The following is a 21,661-nucleotide window of genomic DNA, read 5'->3' on the forward strand; positions in this document are numbered from 1 at the left end:
GACGTTAATGAAATTTTAAAACATTTTATATAAAACACACAATATACGCATAAAGATATTCTATCGTAAGAGTCCAAATACTTTCATGAGATACTACATGAACATCGAAATTATCAATAGAGTTCATAAAGGAATATTATCACATAAAAGGTACTATCCAGTAACAAAGACTGTATAAGGAAGCTATCGACACGTGCAAATTAGCAAAGATAATAGAGAAGATGTAACATTGCACCTATATCATCAAACTCTATGAGAATGTATAAATAATCAACGAATAACTTTCGTAACCGACACGGTAAAAATTTAAAAAGAAGTATATAATGAGAAAAGAAGGTTATTTTAATAATTCCTGTAGCAATATATTTGTTATATTGAATATTATTCTATAGTGGATAAAAATAGAAAATTGGAATGGCAGAATGGAGGACGGTAAAGCAATCTTGCGTGGAAAGTATCGAGTCATTACAATTTCCTAGCACTATCCTAGTCTCCTCAGAAGCGATTTCTCGAGAGAACAACACGATCAAGACACGATTCGCAAAAGAAATGACAAGGATGATCAAGGGGTAATGCGCCAGCGTAATGCATTGGGTTTCCGTTGAAATCTCCAACGTACGATGACAAGGCGCGTACTGGGTTCGAAAGATGTCTGATACAGTCGAATCTTGGTAACTCGAATGTTAAAGGGATTTACTTATCAAATTTTTTCAAGTGAAGGAAGTTTAATAAACGAATGATTTAAAAAGTCTTTTAATAAAGATTTACAACATTATGATAAATGATTGCTTGGTCCTTAATGGGTTAAGATACGATCTTTTTGGCAGCGGTAATCAAAGTCACTTGTAAAATTTTTACGAGAAAAATCGTTGAGAAAGAATTAATTTTTATTTAGGTCGAAGACGGTAATCGCGAAATCTTAAGAAAAAATCTTCTAAACAATTAAATGATTAAAAAATTGTTATATGTTCTGTCTACGAATAATCGTCATAAACGTTCCCAATTTCTTTGGTATTATTTATTTGGATATTACGACTTATAGAGACTTTTACAGGGAAAAGAAGAGCATGGACGAAATTGCAGAGTCTTACGAATAGTTCTCGAGTTATAGAGGTTCGACTGTATTTTTCACGCCTTTACGGGCCGACTCTAATTTCGATTCTTTCAGACCCTCGAAAATTACTCCTTTGCCAGGCCAACAGAGAAAAAAGAAAAAATACCGAAACGAGCAACCTGACTGGGACGACGCTTCCAACAATGTATCTAGAGTATCAATCACGTGTGTCATTAATGGTTGCGGTTGCGGTTACAAGCCATCGTGGACTATAATTCAGTTGGGTCGCTGTATCCGCGACACAGCGCATTACGCTGTGCAACGCGATTTACGATGTCCATTGTCGCGATGTCTATACAATCAAAAAGCCGGATCCATTTTTGTACCAACGGAATACGTAGGTTTTCGTTCTTCTGTAATTTTAGACTATATCACAGTGATAAGAAAATGTTTGGTTGAATGTTGATAAAATAACGTCCCTAGGATTCTCTTACGTAATTGAAGCATGAATGTACGTGACATCATTAATTTTGTAGAGTTATAGATTGCAAGTTATCGAGCTGTTATTGACTGTTAGCGTTATTAATCATTATCGATTTTTGTTTAAAGATTTTTGTATGTGTCGTTTCATTTCTGTTAAGAATAAATCGTATCGTATTTACATCCGCAAGGACCGAAATCGAACTAGACGAGGTTGATCTGATTTCTTTAAGCTCATTTTGTAATTATAGAAAAGAAACGACGATATTGATCCATTGATAGAAAATCTCAAGATGAAATAATTTTGGAATGAAAATGTAATTAATGGGTAGTTTCAGCGTATTACCATAGTTAACTGTAATTAAAGGTTAATTACAAGTTAATTCCTAAGCAGGAAATTTCTTCGTGAGACGCGTAGCTCGAAGCGAAAAGTTTCGGAGTGTGTCGAATTTTCGTCAGTCTCCACACCCCAAAACAGATGGTAGTTCATATCGGAAGTATGTCAAGAATTTAGCCATGGGCTGTTTTCACTAATAGCTCGCGATAATTGCTCAGCCGCGTTTGCCACGGTTACGCCACGAAATGAACCGTGTCAAAAGCGGCCTGTTATTCGAATTATGCCATTTTTTGCTTGAGTCCTCGCATCAGCAGCAGTCAGGTCACGATCAAGTGGAGAACAGCGAGAAACAGCCGCGATAGAGATGTTCAGAGATGTTTCTGTGTTAACGTTTCTCGTTTCTTCGTCGTGCATGAAAATTTCTGAATTTGTTTTTACAATTTATTAAGATTCGTATTGTTCGAGGCGTTTGAGGCTGCCTGCGTTCATCCATCTCTTATCCCGATTAAATTCAAAGTATTCAAGATGATTTTTACATAAAAATCATATAAATAAAATTTCTAATATATTACTTATTCGGTTCTTTGTGCTCTATTATACCATCTATCTACAATATTTATTACAACATTGATAAAAAAAGTATTCAAAATTCCCTGACGTTAGGAAATACTGCTCCAGATTTTCTATCTTTCACAGTATCGTATAAGCAATGGAATCGAAACTCCGATATCTGCCATTAAGCAGCATCTTACGAAGCAACGATCGTTAAATCGCCTCGTGTACAATTTCTGCCGAGATTTTTCGGTCGTGGGATATAAACGATCAGATTTAGATTATTGTGCAATTGGTAACGATACAAGACCGGTGTATCGAGTAACGAGAGCCACGTTTCGCTAGCCGCAGAGGCTTTCTAAACTAAAGATCTTTTTCTCTTCGGATCGAATTGCCACTGGTTCGCGACTGAGACTGACGACAAACGAGCTCTCTTCGCATTTATTCTTCGGAAAAGGCTCGTGCATACTTGTAACCATTTTTCAAACTGATAACAAATCTCCAGAGTTACGTTCTATCGATGGAATTTGAAAAATCCTGCGAAAATGATCGAAATGCCGCCACTATATCGTCATTACAAGAATTATGCTTATAAATTGATTTAGTATACTTGAGATGCTTTCTCGTTTAACTTGTAAGAATTATAAATATGAATTTTCAATTATGTATTTTAGATAATTAATTCCATCCTAGCCCGAATTAATAGAAATTGTGGGAAAAGTTGGAAAGAAACTCTTTCCATTTTCTTAACTGTAACAGTAGCTGAGATGGGATTCGATACGATCGTTGGATGAAAGGAATTCTAATCGTAGTTAAATTTTGTTTTAAATATTCCGTAATTTTGTTTCGAAACTCAGAGATCTAGCAACAGGACAAAGTAGCGTTTTTCAAGGATATACATATTTATAAGAGGGGGAGGGCGAATATCTGAATATTAAGAATAAGAACGATACTGGCTATCGATTGAATACTATTTGAAACACGCTGCTTCTAATTTTTTAAATTGCTCGCGTATCTCTACTTGAAAAAGAGAAAAACGACATTTGACTAGTGAGGAACGATTCGTGACAGGAGGGCAGCCCATATACATATAAATATCTAAAACCAGCAAATACGTACGAAGATATATGTATATTTTTGTTTTTCATGTTTTATTATACCTATCAGATATATTAACAATCGGACGTACCGAGACTTTTATTAGCGACCACACAGATTTTGTTAAGAATTCCTCAGAAAAGCTTCAGAAGGTTAACCGAAACACGAAGAACGCCTCCGTGTCAGGGTCGCCATTGACCGGAGGAAATCTGGTAGTTTCATCGCTAACAGCTTGCATAGTTATCGGATGATCCAGCCGTCGGATCATGGATTCACGAAGCGTGGAACGAAAAGAAATAGGAGGGAGGCTAGAAAAAGCGATCTGCCATATGCAGCACTACTTCACTGCGTAACACTCGAGAGATTGCGACGCTTGTCTTACAACTGGAGCAAATATATTACATCGCGCGATCATAGGCATGTATCAGTAGCCTGTGGTACGGTAAACGAAATACACGTGCGGTGATTTTACTGCGAACATAGTTATTCCCGCAGAAAGATTCAGTTGCAAAGATCTGTGTTCATTTTCTTGGTTGTGATAGAAAAGAATGCCATATTATATCAATAGCTATATTTCCTTCTTAAATTCACTTTGGCACTTAAATAAGTAAACCTGAATGAAGCTTATTTAAATTAATCTAAACAATTCTAATGATCCTAAACGATCCTAGATAATTCTAAATTCACCTAGATTAACCTAAATTAATTTCAATTCGTATAAAAAATATTTACATATTTGAAGAAATGGGAAGAATGAATTATTGCTAGAACGATAAATTTGTGGTTTCGTTGTAATAGCACTAATAAAAGTCTAACGTGATTTGAGTATGGTTAAAGAGAGAAATTGATAGTAAAAGTTGAAGAATGAAATCGAAAATGAATTGGAAGGTTTTAGTGGTTGGATTCTTGATGACGTTAGCGTTGGTGGACGTCTGTGTAGGGAACAACGGTACCTGGGATAAAGTTCGCGAGAAAAAGGCGCGAATAGTGAAGAAATTGAAGAAGGATATCCGGAAGTTGAAAAAGCAAGAGGGAGCGGTTAAGTTGGTGGGTGGAGAGAACGGCGGACACGAAGGTAACGAGTGTTTCGAATTCCAAAGTTTCGTCTGGCATTCCCTTGTTTGTGAGTAAATTAGAAATAAAGTGGTACTCTTTCGAGGGTAATAGAACACTTTCCAATTAAACGCGGTTTTCCGTTTAAAAAAGAGAGATGGAAATTAAGAGATATAAATTTGAAAATGTCGATATTTGAATGTATTAAAATGTAATCAAAAATACCGACGTGTAGTACGTATGACAAAGATTTAGACTCGAATTTTTAGTAATTCGATGTAAATATAACAGCGATTGAAATAATCTGTAGAAATCTTAAAGAACTACGATCGTGAACTGGAAGATGAACTTTGTAGTTACATTCGATTCGGTTCCAAATACGAGTACACGTATATCGACGAAAAGATTAACCGTTTTCCACGAAAAATAGAGAGAGAACGTTCGACATGGGAGCAAAATCGACGTAACAGAGAAGAAGAAATATAGTAGGTTGGAGTGCAATATCCAATGGAGGGTAATAAAAATTGACACGCCAATGTCTGGGACGGATTCTATCCTGTTTTATGGTCCAATTTGACGATGGCTATCCTATCTTGTAGCTCGCGATTCTGTGCCTATGCGACGTTTACCACGCTGACACATAGTCGTTGACATAAATCATCCTCGAGTTGACCCCTTTTTAATCGCCATTGCGTAACTTACACGAGAAAAGGCTGATAAAACCGCGACGTTTCACGTAAGATCCGTTTTTGCACCAAACGTTCTTGTCAATCTGTCTCCTTTTGATTAGCAAGCTGTTATTTTAATCCAGAAATATCGATGATGAATACGACGGAGTGTCGAGGAATCGCAAATTTTTTATTTCGTAGCGAATCTTGGGTTCTCTGTTTGACAAAGAATAAGCAAAAAATTAAAATTATCGGAGTTTCAAATTTCGACAGAGACTGTTTCTATCGTAAATCGATTGGCAAATATTATAAAAATCGAGGCTTCCTACTCCTGAAATTCCTAATTCGTAAGAATCTTGCAAATTATCTTCGAAAAGTTCCTACGCTTCACTATTCTTGCACGATTTAACTAACATTATCGATGACATTTTTCCAAATTACAAGTTACAAGTTATCGATATCAACGGACACCCTTTTGCACAAACAGTAACAAGTTTGTCGATAAAACAAACGAAAGTTTGAGTTACTTGAACGTCTTATTTAACAACAAATTAGAAAACTATCGTATAGGAGAGAACCCTGTAACCTAGGCTTTGTAATTTGTTAATTCATCAATATCACTAATTGGTAAATTAGCGTACAAGGGAGCGTGTACGTTACGAGGGAAACTTACATTTTCGCTAATGAAATGTCGCGAACAAACTGTAGAAATTGTAAAATTACAGTAGCAAAGTAGAAAACCTGCAACGTATGGATGATTGCGTGAAAGCCGTAAGTATCTAAAATCAAGTTGTCACGCGCGAAAGAATCTTCCCTTTGCGCACGCTTATACCGTGCGGAATGATTTCAAAGTAAAAAACAGAACGAAGCTAACGAGCAATTGACATTCGAGAAGAGACGAACCGTTTAATCGAGCAATTATCGCGGCAACCCCATAAACTCTGTCATTAACCAGACACGCGGTGGAACCGGAAAACCAGCAAGTACAAGCTCTGTAATTCGATTGGTTACGCAGGAAACGTGGAAATACTTCACGATGGGAAATGGGGCAGCGTATGCGACGACGAATGGGATTACTTGGAGGCCAATGTGGTTTGCAGGCAATTAGGCTTCGACGGTGCAATTAAACCGACGTCGAATGGTCACTTTGGTCAGGCCAGAAGTGAGATAATATTGTCTCTTCGTTTCAAGTCAATACTTCTTTCCCTCCTCTCTCAGAATCCACGCGAACGCGAAATTTTGAATCGTAACGTATGCAACGTCCGTCTCTTTGTATATTCGGGAAACAAAATTGAAAATTCTATTTTTACTTGCGTCTTTCGTAATATGGAATTTTAATTTCTTGCCGTGCGAGTTTTTGGTGAAAAGCGAAAGCATATTTACGGTAATCGAAGAAAACGAGAATTTCGTATGTTACTATTTCGTAAATAGGATCTTTGTTGAAAGGACCGAGTTGATCAAGTAGGATTATTTTGGAATTGTATAAAGCATCGAAAGGACGTCGCTGTCGATGCTCGTCGGACTATCCTCGTTCGCGTTTGCGATGGAAAGAGATTAATTTTTTGCGGTCCCATGTACGTACACAATTATCCAACTCTCTTTTCCTCTTTTCGTCGTATTTACGTACTTCTTTTGTACTCTTTACGTTCGATTAATTAACAAGACACCAGGTTGATTCGCTTGTGGGTCGTGTTTTCGCATAGTTTACGTATGAAACGTTGCACCGAAACGCAAAACACTCGAAATAACGTGTTAGTCGATAAGCCAATTAAGTGTTAACGCAGTGCACTCGTATATATCCATCCAGATAAGTCGTATCTCTCACCTGTTCCTCTTAGTCGAGGTCAAATCGACCCCATCTTGCTGGTTACGCGAAAACCGTTCCACCCTGGTGATCAGGGCACTACAACGGCGAACGCTTCTTCCACTCTTTCCCCGCATATTTCTCGATTCAGTGAATATCTTAAAAACTATAAAAAAGCTAAATTATCTGCTAAAAAAAGTCACATAATAATAAAGTTACTATCAAGCTGATTCAATATGATTTTTCTTTCTAAATAAAAGAAAACAATCTACCATCAGTATCTGCCATTTACCACGCTGTATCCCCCGATCGATTCTACCAGAAACTCCTTACACCACGCTATTCCCCCATAGATTTCTCTCAGATGAAAGTAACGTTTCGTTTCGGGCATTCATCGCTAGTAGACCAGAGCAAAAAGAACCAGTTTGCATCCCGAGGAACTCGTAGTTTTTCCAATAGCTCGTGCTTGGGACCGCAAAAGGTTACAGAGGATTACCGATAGAAGGCTTAAAAAACTGTATAGGACGAAAAAAAAAAACATTCCAGGAAGATATTGGATGGACAACGTGTATTGCGACGGGAGCGAGAACGAACTGTCGAAATGCCGCTTCGACGGATGGGGTGCTTCCGACTGCGAGGGCGGCGAAGCAGCCGGTGTAATTTGTGCCCGCGAGCAGCAGGATGAGGAGGATGAAGGGACGGCGAAGGGAAAGCTGAAAAGGAAGTCAGGGAAACGGAGAATCAAGGATATCCATCAGCAGGGAGTGGCGATAAGGTTGGCCGGCGGCCGTGTCCATAACGAAGGCAGAGTGGAGATCAAACTAGGAAATTCAGGTATCGTTAAATCCGCCGCGCAGCGTGGCCTTTACGTTAAAAGCCGTTACTGGTTTTACTCGAGTAATTTTATCTTCTTTTTTTGTTTAATTTTAACGTTGAAAGATCGATAAAAGTCGACTTATTTTTCTCCCGTAATCTCTGATTGAAATGAAAAATTGGAGAAAAAACTGAAATGAAAAGACGAAAATTCGAGAAAATTCCATTTTTATCTTCGTTACTTTATCGTTCGATCGAAAAAGGAAGAGATAATAACGATGTATAACATGCTGATAACAAAGAAAAGATAAAAACACAGACGACTCAAGATTGTCAGAAAAGGAAGAAGATACAAGGTAAAGGGAGACTACCGAAGCAATTTCATTTCAGATTGGGGTGTAGTCTGTGGTGATAGTTGGTCCCTATTCGAAGCGGCGGTGGTTTGTCGGCAATTGGGCCTAGGTTACGCCTCCGACGCCATCCAGACCAACTTTTTCGGCGGCGAAAAGATACCTATGACCATCAGTGGCGTACAGTGTCACGGAGACGAGAACAATCTGATCGACTGTCTGCATGACAAGCTTCTCGATTGTCCAGGTAATAAAAACGCTGCTGAAACAAACCTGGATTTCCTTGTTCCCCTTGTTTCGTTGAAAAGAGAATAATAATAATATTTATAACAATAAATATTCTAAACGTTGAGATTTTCGCTTTTCTTAGTATTTTAAGTCGCTTGTTTCGTGAAGATGCTCGTGCTTTTTAAAAAACTTCCCTTTAATCGTTTCAAACGTTCAATATTATGAAAAACATTTGATTCCGGGGATGTCAATTACTCCGTAACTGCGTCGTACGCGTTACAGGTTCGATACAGAACGTGGCCAGCGTAGTATGTCTTCGAGAGATGCCAGATCTGGTATTCGATCACATAGAACTCATGCGAACGGCACATCTCGAGGATAGACAACTATACTGGTTACAATGTGCTATGGAGGAGAATTGTGTTGCTTCTCAGGCTTATAAGATACAAAAGGAATCGGAGAATTGGCACCTAGAGACGAGGAGACTTTTAAGATTCACTGCGAGGATTTTAAACGCTGGAATCGCGGATTTTCGACCATCAGTACCGAAACATCTTTGGGAATGGCATATGTGTCATATGTGAGTAATTAGATCGGCAAAATTCTAGAAAGATAAAGTAACGAAAGTTGGTTAAGGTAAAATCTTTCGATTGTAATAATTGATTACAATTGGTAAAAATTAAGATCGATTATTATAATCGATAAATTGTATTTAAAGTGAATTCATCATAGTCAGTCTTCGGATTATTAAACGGAACGATGGGTTCCCATTGGCCACTCAAAGGCATCGCTTTGACCGTAAAGAGAGTTAACACAACCCGAAACACTCAGTTTTAGGATAGCCCCCAACAGATGAGCTGCAACGTTCATGAAACGTCGGAATAATAAATCGAAAACTATTACGAATTCAGAAAACTATCGGTGATACGTTAAATCGTACTTAGAGGGAATGAAGAATGAGATGTCAATTTTTAGTGGCTATAAAATTTCACTAATGATATTAATACGATGAAATTGAAAACGCCACAAACACTTTTAGTATGAAAGGAATTTTGAAGCTCCAGCTTAGAAACAAAGCGAACAAATTGAACAACGATACATGATCCGACATACGAGACACATGAGATCTTCAGAAAGTTCAAAAGCTCCAAACCATTTATTTTCGACAAATCCCATTGCTCGACCTATTTTAGTCGATTGAAAACGATTTCGACTATACGAATAATATATTAGAAGTTCGATAAGAACTTACGGTTCGTTCTGGATTCATCGAGAAATATCCAAACCGTGTTTCATCAACAAAACCTCTTTTCGTCGATTGAAATCGATCTCGATTACTCGAATAATATTACGAGCTCGTAATACATTAGAAATCGTTTATGCCAGAGAAATTTCGTCTGATCGAAATTGGTTTCAAGCACTCAAACGACGTATTAAAAACTAGATTATACCATCGATCCATTCTGCATTAATAAATTTCTTTCGATCGACCGATATCACACTTGTATAACTTTTACCGAAGAACCTTCCATCGAACCTCTTTCGATGGACTGAAATTCCATCGAGGAATACGATAAAATCTCATAAGCCATCAACGTGCACACGAAAAGCTGGAAAATGCATCTCTCTAACGCTAACAATCTGTACCACAGAAACCTGTTTCACTCTCCTAAAATCGATTCGTAATCGCTGGACGTAGCCCGAAGCTCGTTTTCACCGAACAGCCACTCATCTTATCTGCGATCAGTGATTTCGATACGGCCGATCAAAGTGGCTCGTTGCTCGATCATTAATTCCGCGTTATTCGGTTGTTAACGACAGGCATTACCACTCGATGGAGGTGTTCGCGACGTTCGACGTGTTGGACTTGAACGGGACACGGTTGGCAGAGGGTCACAAAGCATCCTTTTGCTTGGAGGACAATCAATGCTTGCCTGGAGTGGAGCCGAGGTAAACGCAATTAGCAGACTCGTTAGCGAAAACGATTGGTTCCTAGCAGGGCCACGCAGTTGCTCGACGAACGAAAAATTATTTTTCGTGTTGATGGCGACGATGGACGACGTCTAATTGGCGAGCCAATTAACCAGCGACGCCTGCATGATTTCAGATACAAATGCGCCAATTACGGTGACCAAGGTATTTCCGTGAATTGTAGCGATATTTACAAGCACAACATCGATTGCCAGTGGGTGGATATAACGGAACTTCCAACCGGAGAGTATATTTTCAAGGTAATTCTAATTTGGAGCGTGATTTGCTTAATTTAATCCGCTTGGTTAATTTAATTCGCGTAGAATTTTCATCTCTGTGTTGTTGTTTGTCGCGAAACAGGTACCCACTATTGGATATTAAAAATTGACAAGCACGATCTGTTTTACGAAAATAGGTAGTCGTATGAAAATACCACTGCTACTATCTCTATGTACAGTTCCATTTAAATCTATCTCTGCGTATATTTCCAAAACTATTCATAACGTCGGAAAATGTTTCCAGCCAAAGTTAAATGGTCTCGAGGGGCGGGGGGGGGCATAATTTAACGTTAATGGTTATTTTTATAGGTAGAACCGTAGAAGAAATACGAAGGTTTACTTCAACTTTATCGTTTTTAACGAGACTATTGAACGAACGTTTTACAAAATAAATGTTCAAATATTTCCTATAATCTAACGGGGACTCGACGTAAATAGCTTTTAGCTTGATGATCTTTTACAGGGAATGCCAAGACGATTCAAATCGATCAATGTACTAAAACATACATGATTCTATCGAAAAGAAATAACGTCCCACATCCCAAAAAAATACAACGAAGAATCCATGACTTACAATCTTCGAAATAATATTACGAAAATAGGGATCGAAATATCGATTACGTAACGTAAACGTCCACGAGTGACTGCCGAAGTAACCAGCCTAACATCAAACGTATAACGCCCTGTCTGTCCTTTTCTTGCGCGAATCAAATAGCCTGTAGAGAGAATCTGGTCCATAAAGGCCGGTGGAGAAGCCGGACAATCGCGATACCGTAGGAGAGAGAACCGATAGGTAATCGAACCGATATTTACGTTTTCAGGTGGCGGTAAATCCGGAGTTCAAAGTGGGCGAGATGTCGTTCGACAATAACGCGGCAATTTGTCGTTTACTCTACACGGAATCGTTCGCCACTGTGCATAGTTGCGTCATGGGTCGGCCTTCATCTACGAACCTTTAGAATCACGATTCCACCATCTGCGCAAAGGACTTACGAGACTTGCGAGAATCACGATTCCACGATACGTGCAGAGAAGGTTACGATAATCGCTAGATCGCTCGTGTTTATGTGTTCGTAGGAAATTCAAAGGTGTAAAACCGCAGCAAATTATACAAAATATCTAAACTATAGCGCTTCTTACGATAATTAATGGCTGAAACTTTGAATCTTCGCTTGGACTTCATTTCTGTAGATCGTATTCGTCAAATTCTGAATTTACATAAATATTCGAATTCAATAGAAGAGAACGAACATGGTTGAAATTGAAGCTACCACGGCAGTTGTGTTAATTACGATGCTATTAAATAATAAAGAGAGTCTTTTGCTGGTAATAGTCTTTAATCGAATCTTTTCGTTTATCTTTATTACAAATGGTTTCGCAGGTAAACGGGATTTGGGAAATGGACCAAGCAAAGTCTTATATTGTAGCTCCACGACGACGACTGTTTCATCTTCTTTCGGCAGAGGGGATTTCTATAGAGAGAAAAGTACTTGGGACTTCGAAATAGGCTTACGCGAAAATATGACACACTCGAGGGGCAAACTAGTTAATATGGGAATAGAAATTCTTAATCGTGAATTATTCGTACAAATTATGGAAATTATTTGATACAAAAGTAATTTTTGGAACAATTGTTTTTCACGAGAATATCGAAGCTTGGTAGATCAACGTCGAGATTATTGTCTTATTATTCAAACGTGGCATATATGTAAATATGTACACTCTATACTGATCTAATGGTAGTAAATAATTTTTCTATTCTCGAAGAAATAATTCGTCAAAAATATATAATGAATATATAAATACAAATATCATTTTACATTTTATTAAAATTGGAAATATTGAAAATGCCGTTCGACAGAATAAAGCCTGTATTATTGCCTGGAGGATTTGATTTAAAGAAAGAAACGGAGAACAAGTTAGTTACAAAGTGCTTTAAAAGAAACGGGAAGTCGGAAATTTTTAAAGTAGGTCGTAGTTCTTTTTTCAGGTGAAGAACCTTGTACCCTGTCACCTTCGATTACGATTGCTCGTAATCGGATAATTAGCAACGGATTAGACCACGTCGTTTCACCTACTTTTTCTCGCACGGAACAGGGACCTTGGTTGTCGATTAAGGTACTTGTTTGTTCACGAATTTTAAATAGACGCGTTGTTCCATTTCTTCGTGCCAAATAGAATTCCTTCTAAAGTTCTGAGAGAAATCTAGATCAATTCCGATATTACGGATATACGGTTAATAGGTATTACGGATATTTACGATATATCCGTACTGCCAAAAAGGAGATATGAAAAAATAGGACGTAAAAAGAATATTAAAAATAACAAATTTTGCGTTTCTTTTCTCCAGAACCTCGTCTCTCGTAATTGTAAGATCGAATCCACGTTTAACGCAAAGAATCCTATTCCCTGTCCAAAACATGAGAATAAAAATTCGTACTCTTCGGAATACTGAAATTCCACTCTTCAAAAACATTGTATTCCTTGCAAATCCCATTTTCTTCTCAATCGAATCCTTGAGGCAAAAAAATTGCTGTTCTTCGCGCCAAAGCTAAAGCAAAAATTCGTACCCTAAAGAGCAGCTTAATACAATATTATTCATCGAAACCAGATTACAATCGGATACACCAAGCGGTCACGCGATAAGAACAACCTGTACCTTGAGAACAAGAAAGTATGACTCAAGAACGCGTAATCGTCAACGAGGACGTCGACACGGATTTCCGGAACTGGGTTACCTTCTCGTCCGGCTAAAGAATCATTCGCTGTCGCTTTCGATCATCTACGAAAAGAGACACCTCGCGTTGTCTCTCTCTCTCTCTCTCTCTCTCTCTCTCTCTCTCTATCTATCTATCTATCTATCTATCTATCTATCTATCTATCTCTCTCTCGTCGAGAAACAAGAGACCCCGGACTGTCAATTAAACCATACGTGCGCCGCTTAAATGGCTGCAGACCTCAACGCGACTGAACGTGTAATACGTTTAGAAGGGGGAGGGCCCGAAGTATGGCTTCCGTGGTGGTCACTGTCGTGTGCAGTGCGCGTCAGCTGCTCCCCAAAGCGCACCGGTCACGAAACTCCCATAGCCACCGAAAATAAGCGGCTCAGTCAGCCTTTTCGACTTCGCTTAAAAACTTTCTACGGATATGCGTTTGCTTTTCGTAGCGGATACGTGAATTAGCAGTGGTGGAGATAGTTTGGTGAGAGATGAGTCGAGAGTAAGTTACTTGGGGAGATTCGATAGGTTGATTTTTGACAAGTGAAAGAGGAGGGTCCCACCAAGCGAAAGAACGATCGATGGGAAAATTTTAAAGAATTGAAAATGAGCTTGATGTCAAGAAGATTGGAAAACTGTATGTGCTTTGGCTAAGTCTGTGCTTATTTTTTTAGATTTGTTTATTATGATCGTATACTGGAAAAAAGAACCACTGAGAGTACTGTGAGTAAATTCAAGACAACAAACGGGTATTCCAACTAAAGTCCAGTGAATCTTTCTGGTTGTAAGTAGTAAGTAAAAAATCTTTCGAGAAATTTGCAATCGTAACAAAGATTTTGTTAAATTTAGAGCGATGGCGTAACCTTACAAGTAACGATAAACCGATAGTAGAGGATAGATCGCTATCGGACCTATCACGAGAAAAAGCATTATTTTCACTTCGCATATTAATAAAATTTCAAGTTTGAACTCCAAGGGACAAGGAAGAAAAGAAAAGCGCAGTAGTTACAAACGACATAATTACAGAAGTAAACATAAATTTTCAAGATCAAAGATAGGGGATCCATATAGAAGCAGAAACCGATAAACCTTCCAATGTGTATATGAATTTTGAAAAAACCAAAAAGAAGCGAGGGAGACTATAATTAAATTAAATTCCAAAGATCAAAGGGAAAAAAAGAACATCCATAATTTATTCTGATAAGAACTTTAATCGACATTAAATTCTTCAAACTTTAGGGACCAACAAATCTCCAAGTTTCAACTTCAAGCTATAAGAATTGAAAAACCAGGAAGAAACACCCAAGAAATATTCTATCGACAATGTTTTATCACTATAGCAAAAAGCGATTCACCTCCTGGACTCGTTGAAATAGACAAAGAAACGTTGAGTGGTTCGCGAAATAGGAAACAATATCAATTTATATCGGACGAGAAGGTGTATGAAGCCGAGTTATTCCGAAATGCTGATGACGATAATCGTAAAGAAACGTGTTCCACAGCGATTGTTATCCTCGGAGTGGCGCTTATCACGCGATTTGATGGATCCGATCATGGAAAGGCCTCATCGCGATAAGTAACACGTGCTGCGTGTCCCGTCGCCATTTTCATCTGGGATCCCCCTGTTGGATACTTTTCGAAGACTCCTCGGGGAATCCAAGCGAAATTATGAGTGGAACATCTCGATAATCGTAAAAAAAAAGAAAGAAACAAACAAAAAGGGCAGAAGAAAAGGAAAGACTACAAAGCGATCGAACGATTCTAGTCATCGATGGCATTTCTTGTTTGTAGAAGCGACTGAAAGGAACTCGACTTCTCTTTCGACTCCGAAATCCGACTTCCTCTGACCAAATTTTTGACCTTTTAAAAAAATTCTTTCGAAGAGAAAAGCGTAATTACGTGACTCAGTTTATCGTCGCTAGAATCGGAAGAAAAGAATTCGACTGACCCTTTGAGTGACGAGTAGACTACGATAACGGAATACTGTCCCATTTACAAAATTTTCCGAATATTTCCTTTCACAGGGATATCGATTCTATTAACGACTTTACGAATGTTCTGAAAAGTTCGCTCGAAGAAAGAAGCGTAATTCGATAATTTAATTTATCATGGTAGAATCGAGCGAAGAGAACGGAACATCCCCTCTGAATGAACTATCGATTAAACAGGTTACGATGACGGAAACCTGTTCCCTTTGGAATCTTTATGTCACGATATTGTTTTAAAAAAGGAAGAGTGATCGAATGGTTTCACCTAGTTTGGTATTTTTAAGAAGAAAGATGTTGCCCAACGTTCTGATAATTTTTTTGAGTATTGCGCAGACGATTTTAGGGATGGAGGATCAAAATATATGTCCGAAGAATAGAAGTTTGTTCGAGATTCCTGGCGATGCCGTATTGTCTGGTAAGCGAAGTTTGTACCGCGCGCTTTGTATTTGTGTTACAGTTGTGTTGTGTCGTGTTTGAGTTCGTTGATGAAAACTGGTCTCTCCTGGTTTGTTCAGTGTTCTTGAATATTAATCACGGACCATACTGTAACGCTACGAGTAGCACCGGTCTCCAGGAAGTCTTCACCGCTTCGTACGTAGTGCATCTTTTGAATAAATACGAATCTATTCCTGGGCTTTCCTTAGGTAAGTAAAGTATTAGTAATTTATTCGAATTGTAGATTAAAATTTTATTCTAGATCAGTTTCAAATAAAAATTTGTCGATTCGATTTTACAAAAGTCCTCTTTATCATATTCTAGGTCTAAAAATCTTCGACACCTGCAACGATGAAACGACAGTGTATAAACAAGCGCTGCAAACAACCGTGGATACAGAGTGCACGAACCATTACGAAATGGGAATACTATTACCATCGGAATACGCGACGACGTTAGAACCACTTCGTAATTACAGCGTGTTGCCTATCAGCACGTACAACGAGCAGAATTTGACAAGGCCTTTGATCAATCTAATGGTCCATTACCTTAGCACTAGATTCGAAACGATCAACGCGCTTCTCGCTAATCACGATTTCGCGTTAAATTTATTTCTCGATACAACGAAGGAGGCTGGAATTTGCGTGGAAAGTTATGGAGACACTTTGGAATTGGACGAAAGTGAAAGAGAAGCTGTGATCGCTGTGATCGGACAGAGAAACGATATTCGACAATGGATCGAAAGAGGAGAAAAGATGCAAGAATCCAGAAAAACGTGGATCGCGTTGCCGCTTGATGGATCGAACGTCGACGGTGAGAATGTTATTTATCATCTATGAAAAGTATTCCAATTTATCATTTTCCGTTTTGTAATTTGTGGGACACTTTGTTCGAAGAATTCAAGAGAGACAGGTCAAGAGATAGAATATATTGCTACTATCACCTATTGCTGCTATTGTTACAAACCATCCTCGTTATCGTACTGTAATTTACCCTTATTATTCCGCGAAAATCTGGCTCGCTTCCCCAAATTTCTAATAACACAGAATTTGAAATAATACAATTTACCAAATACGCTTTTCAGACCTAATCCCTTCAGGTTCGTACGTCTTACGAACTTCACCCTTTAACCTGGACTTACTGCAGGAAATTTCCTCGTCGGATTTATTTGTCGAAGCAGCGAGCAATCCTGTAATTCATTCGCCACATTTGCTTGGTATCGGTAAAGCTATTGCCGAGCTGGCTCAATTACTGCAAGATCTTCAGAAACGAAATTGTCCTCGAGGGATAGAGTTGTGCGCGATGCCACGTTTCAATCCGAATTCGAAACAGGAAATGCGAAACGTGGATGTGTACAACGCTCTCCGCATAGTGCCGAAATCGCACTCAATCAAGTATATCGTGGCAATGAAGAGCCAGCAAGAGATGGTCGATATGGCTGCTTATAGGATAGAGCCAGCGAATTCGAAATTCAGAATCGCACCAGAGTCGAGGGTGCCGAAGATGCCGAAGCTTTGTTTGAAGAAATACGCGAAGAATTGCGCGAGTTGTGCAAATTTCAAGATGAAATTTGGCCCCCGTGGTGTGGCCAAAGGTTTGTTGATCAGGATTTTCAATACCGTTAACACGTTCACTCTTACGCTGATTATCAACCACGAAATCTTTTTAAACGATTAAAAAGAGAAAGAATTTTATCAAACAAAAGACGTTCGACGTTCGATATAACATTGCCAGATAAATAGTGTGCGAATACGATATAATATTTTGCAACAATTAAACTTAATGTATATTTCGATGTATCGCGGCTATCAGAGCGAAACATATAAAAAATAGTTTAAAAACTATAGATTCTAAAGATTTTTAATCGAAGATTTACAGAAGCGCAATCATGGAAACGTGTCCTTGTAAAAATTTTGAATTAAATCACTCCGATTCACCAACGTTCCCGATTCTCGACTAACACCCTTGACGTATAAAACTTCTAATAAAACTTCTAATAAAACTTCGCTAGCACTGGAACACAATGGTGCAGCTAACGTTACTGGTTTGTTGCAGATACACTCGACAGGGGTTTATTAAAGACAGGCAACTGGATACCAATTTTCCTGACGGTGGTTGTGTGTGGTACGTTCGCCTGCGGCGTGATTGCCGTCTTCATTATCTACCGCTTCATCGTCGAGGACGTTCTCGATGGCAATCCAGCATTAACGATCGTTCTAATACTGGCTAACGTGTTCACGCTACAAACGGTGCTTCTGTTCTGCATCAACGACGATTATTTAGGCGCTGAGCACCTTAACTCTAGGAAAATCCTCGTAACCAGCCTCGCATTTGGATTGGATTTCTCCGTTATGCTTACCAGAGCATTTTTCTTACTTTTTTCCAAGGGTGGCGTATTTACCGCTCATATTAATGGATATCTTCAAGGACTGATGGTGTTCTTTATGTTCTGCGTGCAACTCGCGATATCCATTATGTTCTTCGCTTTTAGCACCGATGATCCGGCCGTCGTTATGAGAAGTTTGTTCTTCGTCGCTCTTTTAGGTAAATTACCATCGTTTTACCTTCCTTCATTTTAGTTTTTATCTTTTAGCTCTTTTGCTAGTTAGCAATAGTTATCGTTTAGTTTTAGAAAAGAAGATCCGTAGATATTGCTTTCTGAAAGGGAGTATGATTATGTTTTGTTTCCAGCGATGGAAAATTTGTATTGTATGTTCTGTTTCAAGTAGAAATGGAACCCGAAATGCAACTTTGTTTCAATTAATAGATATTATAACGAGTATCGTGAAATAAATAACATAGTGTGTAAATAATAAGAAAGAGACCACCGTTCGCTTCGCGTTCTCGATGAAACCTACACCAACACCACGTATCTATGTATGTGTATCTATACCTATCCTTCCAGAAACGTGCAATTTCCACAAAGTGTCCCTAGAGTGTCTCCTGTAACTCTCCAGGAGTAATTACATAAAATCCAACTAATAAAAACCGATTCCAGGCTACGATATATTTTTGCTGATCATCCTGTTCATGGTGTGCTTCTTCATCTTCCAACTGCCGCGTAATTATCGCGAAGGAAAGTGTTTCTTCGGCACTTCTATCGGGCTTTTGATCGTCTGGGCCATCTGGCTCACCTGTTTCATCCTCGTCGAACCAGAATGTCGTGACACTGTCGTGTCATTTGGAATTATTTCGACGGCGTACCTGATCATTATCGGTGTTCTGATACCGAGGACCTATTACATGGTCACGCATTTGGCCAGAGGGAAGAAATTCGGACAGAGATTTGGATCGACCGATCTAGCACCCGATCCCAGGATCAATACGATCGTCAAGCAGGTTAGGACAATGAAACATGATGTTATTATGTATGATGGATTGCTTGTCGGTATTATGTTCGACACTCGCGTAGTTTGAATATCACTTTTATTTTCTATTAGACTTTGCGTATTTTTTACATCTTTAAGGCATTAAAAAGCTAAAATTTGTATCAAAAGTCTCGAAAAAATTATATTCTTTGTAAATTTTTAGTTTTAATTTTTTAAAAGTAACCTAAACCTTAATCAAAATAAACTTTAATCAAAATCATTTAATACGCGTTTCTAAAGGTAAAAGTTATTCTTTGTAAATCTGTTGTTCTATTTTCTCTGATAATTTCTATCGTTTCCTGCTATTAAAAAGTTAAAAAGTTGAAAATGTTAAATATCTCTAAAAATAGGCGTTTTTACCTTTTTACATACTGTATCGAATAAAGAATTCGTTGTTTGCAATCGTCGTTCCTTTTTCTTTTTCTTTGACTTTCCTCTTACAATAAAATCTTTTTATACAGCAAAAAATCCACATGAAAAAACATTTTATTCACGCAGAGTCGACCATTTTACGATTACGTGCACTCTGGCGGAGGAAGTATGACGAATTTGCAAGTGACATCCGCGTATCCAAACTATTATGGAAGTTCAAGTCCAAATCAGAAGTATCTAGGCCAGAGTAGAAGTCCCGATACTCAAAGAATTCCCGGATACAACAATTATGGCTACCATTCGGAGATGCGAGAAGTGAATAATTCTTACACAGTACCCCAAGTCTGCATCGAGGATGCGGACGTGAGATTTTTTCTATTTTCTGTAGATATTTTTCGTTGCATCTTTCGTCTAGACCAGCCAATCTCTCGACGTAAAAATTTTTCTTTTGCTTATAACGTGATATTATGTATCTTGTATGAGATACACGTTTTGCTATGCAATATTTGCTTTGCAAAGATTTACAACTAAGATGATTATCGAAAATGATAGAGTATAGAGTATAGAGATACAGATGTAGTATTTATAATAAGCATGTACGAAAAAAGAAATAGAGTTTCCGAAGAATCGAAAACTAACCAATTACGTATCCTCGTACTAAGACCTAGAAATTGTCCGAAAGAAGCTTCTGAATTTCGTTCCTAGAAATATATTCAATGAAATTAGATTTAGTTTCGCCTGTCAATGGCTCGTACGATATTTCTATTACTTATAGTAGAATAATTATATGAAATAACGATGTAATACTTTTTCGATGTAGGATAATGCAGTAACTTATTTATATAGTTACAGCGCAATCATCAAATCAAAATATTTCTAGTAGTCTTCTTGTACGAGATGCTTTTCGATAGAATCGTAAACATAATTCGTTAAGAATTAAGGAAATTACATTTGCAGTCAAGGATGAGCCCCGTGGATCGGAGCAACGCGAATACGACATACGCGCGGCCAAAATGTCAGCGAAAGCGGAAGCCCAAGGACGACAAAGACTGCATCGAGACCGACGTGTACATCGAGGGTAGCATTTCCACCAGCCGTAAATCCCACGATGAGATCTATCCTGCGCGACCCAGCAGTCCTAGGTTAACTCAAACCGAAGCAACCATTTGTGAAGAAAATGAACACGACGAAATAACCAGAATCACACGATTTTAATACAATAATCGCATTATAAATAATTTAATCCTCAACCGACCTTTAATTTCGTTTAGTGTCGTTCGTTTTACGATAAAAAGCGATAAAGATAGTCCTTTCGACTATCTTAGAATTCCAATTAAGGGTTAAATATCGTACAGACGATCGTATTTCCAGTGAATTAAATTGTTTCCATTCGATTGGTCGATTTTTGTGACTGCAGACTTCTTGAACGAGAAGATAAATTTTTTGATCAACGAGTGCATTTTATCGTCGTACGGAAATATAAAAATAATAAAATAAGTTTGGGTTGATCTATTACAATATATGTATAGAGATGCGCATCATCGTGTGTCTGTAGCTTAGAATTTATAATAAATTCTGTGGTTAATTACTTTATTACAATCTAGTCCCGGGTCATGTACCTTAATTATTACTTATTATTGCCACTATTCGTAGTAAATTAGCAAAGAATACTTTGTATAGTTTTTAATCGCTATATGTATTAACTTTACGTTGTACGTCTGAATTGCTCGTCTATCGTCAAGAAACAAAAAGAAGAATAAGAAAGTTGTAACGACGACGCTCTGCGACTATAGCACGAATACATAACAGTGTTTCGTTTATGACAACAACGGATACCGTGATTCAATCCTACATCAATTATGCGTCCACTCCAACGATATTAATCATTAATTAATAATCATTATTCGTTTTAAAGAATATTTTACGCAGATCCCCGTTCATTAAAGATAATTTACGTTGTTTTTATGCTTTCTTCCTTTTCTTTTTCCTTTTCAAATAACAGTTTAATCGATATAATTTACTAAACATTGTTGGCAAGCGTTCGATTGACTTTCACAGTGAAGCGAAAGCCGCTCCGTCTGCCAATATCGTTATA

At 38.1% G+C, this 21,661-nt stretch overlaps 2 protein-coding genes across 6 annotated transcripts; both read left to right on the forward strand.

Annotated features, from left to right (window-relative positions):
- The first annotated feature begins 3,944 nt into the window (after positions 1-3,944).
- Positions 3,945-12,016, forward strand: LOC138183836 (lysyl oxidase homolog 3A). Of its 2 annotated transcripts, XM_069121269.1 has the most exons (8): positions 3,945-4,596; positions 6,258-6,404; positions 7,593-7,880; positions 8,250-8,456; positions 8,720-9,017; positions 10,259-10,387; positions 10,545-10,668; positions 11,508-12,016. In XM_069121269.1, the coding sequence occupies exons 1-8, from the start codon at positions 4,386-4,388 to the stop codon at positions 11,643-11,645; spliced, it is 1,542 nt and encodes a 513-aa protein (XP_068977370.1). In that variant the 5' UTR covers positions 3,945-4,385; the 3' UTR covers positions 11,646-12,016. The 2 variants fall into 2 exon arrangements, with proteins under 2 accessions (XP_068977370.1, XP_068977371.1); XM_069121270.1 differs by lacking the exon at positions 6,258-6,404.
- Positions 12,017-14,482: 2,466 nt separating this feature from the next.
- On the forward strand, positions 14,483-21,156 carry boss (G protein coupled receptor bride of sevenless). Of its 4 annotated transcripts, none has more exons than XM_069121264.1 (8): positions 14,483-15,806; positions 15,907-16,035; positions 16,151-16,639; positions 16,911-17,420; positions 17,882-18,370; positions 18,825-19,165; positions 19,693-19,929; positions 20,524-21,156. In XM_069121264.1, exons 1-8 carry the CDS (start codon positions 15,647-15,649, stop codon positions 20,779-20,781), a joined length of 2,613 nt encoding a protein of 870 aa, XP_068977365.1. In that variant the 5' UTR covers positions 14,483-15,646; the 3' UTR covers positions 20,782-21,156. The 4 variants fall into 4 exon arrangements, with proteins under 4 accessions (XP_068977365.1, XP_068977367.1, XP_068977368.1 ...); XM_069121266.1 differs by having other exon boundaries at positions 19,693-19,881; XM_069121267.1 differs by having other exon boundaries at positions 20,529-20,794.
- The last annotated feature ends 505 nt before the right edge of the window (positions 21,157-21,661 follow it).

This window comes from Bombus flavifrons, chromosome 10 (assembly GCF_040668555.2).
Source record: "Bombus flavifrons isolate JBK064 chromosome 10, iyBomFlav1_principal, whole genome shotgun sequence".
NCBI classification, from domain to species: Eukaryota; Metazoa; Arthropoda; class Insecta; order Hymenoptera; family Apidae; genus Bombus; species Bombus flavifrons.